The 8950-nt window shown below is 46.4% G+C and overlaps 1 protein-coding gene across 2 annotated transcripts in view; it reads right to left on the bottom strand.

Annotated features, from left to right (window-relative positions):
* Positions 1 to 6116: 6116 nt before the first annotated feature.
* LOC146182035 (phospholipid phosphatase 3-like) overlaps positions 6117 to 8950 on the bottom strand; it is a 53207-nt gene continuing 50373 nt past the window's right edge. For both annotated transcript variants that reach the window (XM_084577034.1, XM_084577035.1), the window contains exon 7: positions 6117 to 7969. In XM_084577034.1, coding sequence (XP_084433160.1) covers positions 7916 to 7969 — 54 coding nt within the window. In that variant the 3' untranslated portion in view covers positions 6117 to 7915. The remainder of the gene's footprint in view (positions 7970 to 8950) is intronic.

The raw sequence follows: 8950 nt of genomic DNA, 5'->3' as shown, positions 1-8950 counted from the left end.
TAACGAGCCGTGGAATGCTTTTCCCGCTAAACTGCGGAATCCTCGCCGCTCAAATTTCGCACAGGAATGGCATTTCGTCACTAATATTTTTAATACCAAATTTGTTTGCAGTACTTGTCTAATTCAATCAGAAAAAGCCAGATGTTATTATCGTATTCAGCGGCGGCGAAGGAAGAGAAGCCGCTGCCCCAGCACTGGCATCGGATGCGCCATATCTTGTCTGTTTACGACCATCTATTGCGTCTCTTTCTGCTACTTCTGCCGTGACAGAGTTGGGCGAAACATCTCAAGATTAGTGCTTCCGATGCCAGCAGCGGGGCAGCGGCTTCTCTTGCTTCGCCGCCGCCGAATACGATACGAATATCTAGCCTCTGATCGAATTAGGCAAGTACTCCAAAAAAAAAAAATGATATTAAAAATATTAATGACCAAATGTCATTTCTGTGCGAAATTTGAGCTGCGAGCGTTCCGCGGTTTAGCTGGGAGGAGCATTCTACAGTACCGCGCAGGCTTATCTCTTGAAGATTTTAAATTACAATTTGGATAATGGTAACAAGTATCATCTGGAATATTATCCTACAATTACCACTTTGAAAACATACGATAAAACTTGCGAGTTTTCGTCAGTGATCCAAATTTCAGGGTATAAATGCACAAAGAAAATAATTATTAAAAATGCGATTAAAGCATAATTAAAGTTACCTTCTTTAGATGAATGTGGATATAATAGCAATATAAAAAAGAGCAAAACTGAAAACGACTCCATCGATCATTTCAGCATAGCGTTGAGAACGCACAAATTTAATCCTACCGGTAGGGCTAGCAGTTTACTGTTTGGACGTATCATAAATTATGGGAAATACATGAAAATTATTCATATTGTGAAAGAAGGCTAAGTTGAGACGGAAGGCTCACAATATTTTCACGCTGTTGGATTCGGGATTTCCGCGGCTGCATTTTGCGCGGCCGCGCCCGCTCGTAGAAACCACAACACTGTCTTTAAAACCCCAATTAAAAGAAAAATTGGGATTCTCCAGATAGAAACCAATTAACCACCATATACATTATACTCTTTTGTGACTGAAAGGATCGGTCACCTAAACAAAAAGCTATAGGCATCAGACCAAATTACCAGGTCAATATATCCGATGCCTCTGGGTTCTTTGATATAGTCCCATTTAAAAGCTTATTTCTTTTACTGTTTAGCGGAATAATATATGCCCCGTACTATGACATTTAGTTAGCAACTGCTGTTTCTTTTAACGTTGTATCCTATTATAGCTAGAACTGAAGGGGTTATCTCGAATGACTGCAAGGGAGCTGGTATACTTAATTTCAAGAACTTAACAATTAATAAATAACTTGAAATTATAAAATTCTCCGCTTTCATGAAAGCGAAGCCAAACCGATAAGCCTGCGTCACGCACACGGAAACCTTTATATATAACCAGGAGTATAATTAACATAACCTGAAAATATAGTATGTCCACGGGACCCTCCGGCTAAAACTAGCGTTGTAGGCTTAGCGAAGTTATTTCACATGGAGGAAGGAAAGCTTAGGAGAGGCCCTGACGTCATTTTTTTGAAGCCGGCGCAGCCGCGCCGCGACCGGACGCTGCAACGTCTCTAGTCCTCTATACCTCCTCCTTTACCCTCCGCATTCTCTTTCTCCTCGACGCTCAGGTACCTAGGGCCCTTAGCAGCGCTGTTGCTAGTGGCCCGAGTTTTCATAGCAACAGCGTCGCCATTGCTAATGGACCGACTTGGCTAACCCTAAATTTTGACGTCACTTCCGCCACACTTTCTTCAATGCATTGGGAATGGCAAGGTCCTCTCCTAAGTTGTTTCCTTCCTCCATGTTATTTCATCTGCTCCCGCCCATGGTGTTGAATGAAATGATAATTCCATCAGGTTAAGCTGCTGATATTGTGACGAAGAAGAATTAAGGAATTGGTCTGAGAGACGACGACGCCAAAGTGTGCGCATTTACTGGGTGGTAGTGTATTTCTCGCTGTGGTAGATAAGGCGGACTGGGTTCACTGACCATATCAAGGTCCTCCGTAACATTTTGGTGGAGGCTGCAGCTCGATCCCTCTACCCCACGCTGGATCTCCGCAGTGGTCGCCACATTGCACCGATCAACATGCCCATTGCCGCCGACCTAGCAGCGCATTCTCTCCAATGACCCCACAAGCCGTCGCCATGGTACAGCTCTGCGACCCTGGCCCATTCTGTGATAGTGACCACAACGTCGACTTAGACGACTGGCTCTACCTGTTTGAGCACGCCAGAGCAAATAATTGGTGGGATGCCACTCTGATGGTAGCCAACCTTATCTTCTTTTTGACTGGCACGGCGCTCAGGTGGTACGTAACACACGAGCCAGAACTAACTTCATGGCAAATTTGTGAACAGAAGATGCATGATCTCTTTGGTAAGCCCATTGGGAACCTGCTTGCCGCCAAGAAAGGCCTGGCGTCACGCGCACAAACGGCCACGAAACCATGCGTGGTCTACATACAAGAGGTCCTCGTTTTGTGCCGCTGCTAGTTCCACCTGCGCTGATTCAGCGACTTTAAGGCAGCCGTCTGCAACAGATAACTTCACCCGCATCGTGCGCCGAGAATTAGAGGCACTGGCACCCATGATTCCCCCTGCTCCTCCAGTACCTTCTAACTACGCTGCCACAGTTTCCTTGATAAAGAAGCCATCCGTCAAGAGATTGCTAACCTGGGGACCTCCATAGGCCAAACCATGGCCGAACACCGCACTATTTCAGAACCTCCTGCTATTGCCGCTACCACTCCCCGGAATAATTTCTATCGTCGATACGGCTCTCAACAACCAGAGGACTGGCGCACTCCTCATGATCATCCCATTTGTTTTTTTTTGTTTTTTTTTTTTTTTTGTCATTGTGTGGGCCATATCTCCCGCCACTGCCATAATGCAAGCCGTTGGCACTCAGTACCCCGCTTCTTCAACAATAGGTACGACATTATGCATCGAATTTTCCATCTCAAGCATCCGACCAAGTGCCCGCCGCACCACCCCGAAGTCGCTCACCATCCCCGCCAACCCGTCGCTCCCGCTCTCCTGTTCTTCGCCGCAGCTCATCACCTTCCTACACCGGCCACTTCGCGGGAAACTAGAAATGCAGCTCCCGGAGGTGACGCTGCATTCTCGACTCGGACTGCAAATCCTCTACCGCCCTCTCCTGTCCAAAGTAACATTATTTCCGTGGATGGTGTTTCAGTTCCTGCCCTTATTGACACTGGTGCCCAAGTATCTGTTATGAGCACCTCTTTTCGTCGTCGCCTAAAGAAAGTAATGACCCCAGCTGCGACATACACCGTCCGCGTAGCCGACGGAAGTTGTGCCGCCGTAGTCGGCATGTGTACGACCCGAGTGTTGTCGATCACCATACTTCTGTCCTTTTCAGCGTTCTGCACAGCTGTCCTCAATGTGTAATTCTTGGGCTCGACTTCTTATCTGCTCATTCCGCCGTCATCGACTGTTCTGCTGGTGTTCTGCGCCTCCAACTGCCTATCTGCTCTGAGGACCTATCAAGCCTATCTCACATTCGCTCTGCCCCATGCTGTCGCCTGCCACCGGAAGCTGCCGTCTACGACCCTTTAGTGCCCTATCCAGCCGTTCCTGACGAGGACTATCTTGCCCGCCCTGCCACTGATGTCGTTCTGCAGCGTAATGTTGCACTTGCTCATCTCATCGTCAATGTCTATCAAAATCAAGCCACTCTGTCCTCAACTTCAGCGTATCACCACAGGTTCTACCTGAAGGCATTGCACTTACTGAACTGTCCTCGCTGAGCGAATGCACAGTGCCTGTTCTCAAGCATAAGCGTCCGTCTGAAGTTCCTATGGCGCCGCTCAGTCCAGCTCCAGTTCTGGTGTCATCTCTGAAATGATTGCGGCAGATCTACCACACGATCTCGCACGAGATCTGCACAGCCTTCTGCTTACTTACAACGATATCTTCGACATTGGTCGCCGTCCGTCGAGTCAGATAACAGCCGTTACTCACCGCATAGCTACCAGCTACGCCGGTCCTGTCCACTAGCGTCCATACCGTGTGTCCCATTCAGAACGTCAAGTAGTACAAAGCGAGGTCGACAAGATGCTGGCCAACGACATCATCGAACCTTCGAGTAGCCCATGGGCATCTCCCGTGGCTCTTGTTAAAAAGAAATACAACACATGGCATTTTTGCGTTGATTACCACCGCCTCAATAAGACAACCAAGAAAGACGTCTATCCTCTCCCTAGAATAGACGATGCCCTCGACTTTACACGGAGCTAAGCACTGTTCATCGATTGAGCTACGTTTGGGCTACTGGCAGATTACTGTCGACGAACGCGACCGAGAGAAAATAGCGCTCATCACCCCTGATGGCCTCTACCAGTTCAAGGTGGTGCCACTTGCCCTTTGTAATCCTCCTGCGACATTCGAACGGGTGATGGACTCGTAGCTTCGGGGTATGAAGTGAACAACTTGCCTTTGTTACTTAGACAATGTTATTGTTTTTTTCGTCCACTTTTGAAAGCCAATTGGATCGTCTTTCTACAATCTTCGCCATTTTCTGCCGAGATGGCGTTCAGCTCAACTCCAAACCGCTTCGGTCACCACGAAATTAAGATTCTTGGCCACTTGGTCAATACTTACGGCGTCCAGCCCGACCCAGATAAAGTCCGCGCGGTCAGTTCATTCCCAGCTCCTAGTTCTGCGTTTGACGTCCGAAGTTTCATCGATTTGTGCTCCTATTTTAGTCTGTTCGTGCTCAACTTTGCAGTAATCGCCCGTCCTCTCACCGTTTGAACATGGCCGTGCACTTATGCTGAGGCCCGGACCAGACCTATGCTTTCTGAGCACTTATTGCCGCACTCACCACATCACCATTTCTGCCCGTCCGCTCCGACAGAACTATACGCACCGACGCAAGTGGCCATGGCAATGCAGCAAACTTTGCTCAGCGGCAGAGTCATTACCGAGTTATCGATATGAACGTCGTCTCCTATCCGACCCAGGACGATATATTATTCCATTACTGAGCGTGAATTCCTTGCTCTCGTGTGGGCCGTTGCTAAATTTCGTCCTTACTTATTTGGACGATATTTCACTGTTGTTACAGACCACAATGCGCTTGAGGGTAGAAGCGTCTTTAACAGCGCCTTTTCATTTCGGGAAATTAGGTCATTGACAGACTGGCACAGAGTTTGGAAAAAGTTCCGCCTTTAGTCGGTTTGGGTTTTGGGGAAAAGATGCGGCATCCGACTCACTTCTCGGTGGACACCTACACTTACAATTAACGGCATACAATTGGAGGTATATATGTGAATGATTCGATTTATTGGGGCACGCTATAGCAGATTAACCCAACAAACCGCACGAAATAATAATAGGTTCACAGGAAAGAAAAGCCGCAGTATATGTCGCACTTGTTCTGTGGACACCTGAACCGCGACGTAAGGGAAGGGGTGCCATAGTGAAGGGCTCCGGAGTAATCTTTACGTGCTCTTAAATCGCACAGCACACGATCCGGAATGATATCCTGAATGCTACACAAGAACGGTTGTCACAATTTTAAACGAAATCGCCTGTGTATTTTTTCCGATTTTTTTTTTCATTTTTGGTTACGACAACGGTGACTCCTTTTTGACCGAGCGAGCTGTATGCGCTATCGCGCAATACCTCGAACTATGCTTCGACCGTTGATTACAGTATTATTCGATCAGCAGTAAAAAGATGACTCGCGTGCGTGCGGCGCACTCAAAATAGAATTTTTCGTATTATCCCTGAAACAATACGCTGTAAACGAGAAGCGACTTTATATTTCTAACTACCGAACCGAACGAAATAATAGTTACAAGTCACTTGTCCAAAGGTAATCGCATGCCTTCTTGATGGTCGAAGTTTGACGTAAAACATTCTTCTTCCGATAGAGGTTCATACACGGGGCCAGCTTTCCTGAAAACCCAGACATACACACATACACACACTTGCAAAAGTTTGCACGAGCTATAACGCCAATGTTCCTGCTAATTAGCAGAGACGTCAGGGTCGCTTCAAGAACAGACGCACAAAACAAGCACGTACTCTCACGCATTTTCGTGTTTTCTTTTTAATCCCATTCAGCGTACAAAAATACGACCGCCAACTAGCGGCTTCGTCCAGCAACAGCACAGGCGTCACGCCAGCGTCGAAATAGAAACGCCTCTGCGACCTTGGACGACGACGAAGAGGGAAAGAAGACTTCGATCGAGGCGTGAGACGTGGTTGGCGAAAACCGCGCTGTAGCGCGGTTACAGGTCCGTAATGAGAACAACAAACAACAGTAATGGCGACAATAAAAACAGAGAAAACAGCCACTGTATATATTAAGAGAGCGCAGTCAACAATACGACGACGCCCTGGCGGAAGAAAAACTCCTCGGCCAGACACGCACCCCGTGTCTTGTGTATACATATATATACTCTTCGATGCACACAGATGCGTTTAGAAAAGAGGACGGTTTGAGTTGTACACGCTCCACCGATTTCACATGTTGAAGGGGAAGAAAAGGTGTGTGTATGTGCGTGTCTGTGTGTCGCCGTGCGTGTGCGCGCGTGTGTCGGCGTGTGCGGGTGTGTGTGCATGAAGGACACGGGAGCAATGAAATAATGTACAGAAGGAAAACCCGCTTTGTCTGGCCCGGCCCGATAACGTCACATGAGAGTTTCCTCGACCACATTCCTTCAAGTGTTCGACAAACACCAATTAATTGGTTTATATTAAAGGTGCAGTATCAGTCACACTTTCTGCAGATATTTGCGCCGTAAGCAAAGAGAGGAAGGTGAGAGTGAAAGTGGAAGGAGAGAAAAGGTTGCGGTAGTGGAGGGCTACGGAGTTATTTCGACCACCTGGGGATCTTTAACGTGCACTGGCATCGCACAACACACAGACACCTCTTCGTTTCGCCTCCATCGAAACGTAGCCACCAGCGGTACTCCGATACAGTAGTCGAGCGTCGTAACCACTGCGCTACACTGCACTTTTAGGGTGGCGACAACTCCGTCATTTTGGTTCGGAGATAGGACTTGCGCGTGTCGGAGTTCATCTTAGGAGATAAGATTGCGCGTGTCAGAGTTATCAAACAAGGAAAACCTCCTAGATCGGTGCACTTCCCACGCACATACCCAGACATTAGGAGGGGTGCGGGGGCTCAACCCTTACCGCAGGCGGGAATTATGAGCTTTGTCGGGTAAACGCAACATAGCTGATCAAGAAATGGCGTCTTAAGCATAGTTGTCTCTACTATAGTGGCCCTTTATTACTGTCAATGACGGCTGGAAGCAATCCCAGAGCAACTATCACGGCGGCGGAATCTACACAGAAAGACGACTTTTCCCGCGCGCGCATCTAGTATATTACTGTTGCGGTTTCTGTGAAGTGAAATATAGAAACTTTTTTTTATTGAGAGGGCATTTGTAAGCGGTTTAGACAATTGGACTTGTTGGTCATGTAACAAAACAAAGGAAAACAATCCGCTGACAGATTAAATCTCCGCCATCAGGCGTACCTTTCACGGCCGCCGAAACCCTCTTGTGACGTTATCTTTTAGCCCGCTGCTTCACTCGAGGCAATGATAAGTTTCCCGTCCAGCATCCTTGTTGTGCCCCGTGATTTACCACCAGTGAATGTCGCGTTGGTGAATGCGGGGTAGTGTTTTCCTTGCTTTACCGCCGTAAAACATGGTGTGAAAACATTTATAGATGGAAGCCATAAGGGAGAAGCCCAAATAGTGTCTTCGAGACGCGTTTGGAATGTCGAACAACGGGGTAATTAAATAGACATGTGTATATATCACTGCTATGCTACGTAACGGTGATGCCGTCATACGTGGCATCTCTCACTCTCTCTTTCATTGGGCTTTAGATTCGATGCGATGTCGGCTGCTTGAGACAAACCACCTGATCTGAAATAGAGAAAAACGAAACAAAAATAACAGTGAATATTTTCGGCGCAAAATGGCGATGCACTCTTCAGGAAACATAATGAAACGCTTTGCAATCTAAGTTTGAGCACACAGAAGCAGACTCAGCGAAGCACACAGAGCTCGTATTTGTATGTCATATTTGAAATAAATAAATAATTTATATATATATATATATATATATATATATATATATATATATATATATATATATATATATATATATATATATATATATATATATATATATATATATATATATATATCGATTTAGTAAACAGTTACTCCCCCTACAAGGGGGTTAAAGTGCGGCAAGGAGGTGTATAGCACTTGACGGGGTCACGATGGTACTCCCAAGAACACTCCCACAAAAGACAAAAACTAGTCTTTCAACAACATTGAACTCAGTTTGAAATATAACATTTTGTACATTATGTTGAGAGAAAGTTTCATTTACATATGGTAACGAAGGACGTTAGGCTACGCTACCTGTAGGAATCAGGTGACTGCAGTTAAAGAAAGAGGTGTCAACCTTTTAACAGATAATGTATTTGGCCCAAAAATTAACTGTGGAGTGCTATGCTCCGCTTAAAACAGCAGATGCAACACCGCGACGGCTACGTAAGTAGTCCGCCTAAAAAAATATAAGGATCCTTTCGCATTGGTTTTGTGGCGCTAAATGCTTCTGCCTTTAGAGGAGACAGGCGCTGAAGCAGAAATGGCTTTAAGCACGGCTTTCCTCTGATACACTTCGCGCTTACGTCTACTCTCGGTGACGACATCGAGTGTGGTAACTAAAACGAGAAAAGCAATATACAGATTCATAGATTTCGATCGTTTCGCGAAAGATACGAGCATCTTTAATCAAGCTGATGACAAGCGCATTGTGCTGAACCTGCAGGCAAACAATTTATTATTTTTCACTCTCCAAGCAGCGCACTATTTTTGGTCACAGAAGCAGGC

Source organism: Amblyomma maculatum, chromosome 8, assembly GCF_055883805.1.
Source record: "Amblyomma maculatum isolate TAMU_Amacu chromosome 8, ASM5588380v1, whole genome shotgun sequence".
Taxonomy (NCBI): domain Eukaryota; kingdom Metazoa; phylum Arthropoda; class Arachnida; order Ixodida; family Ixodidae; genus Amblyomma; species Amblyomma maculatum.
Note: the sequence above shows the minus strand (reverse complement) of the source record. Positions and strands in the feature narration are given on the sequence as shown.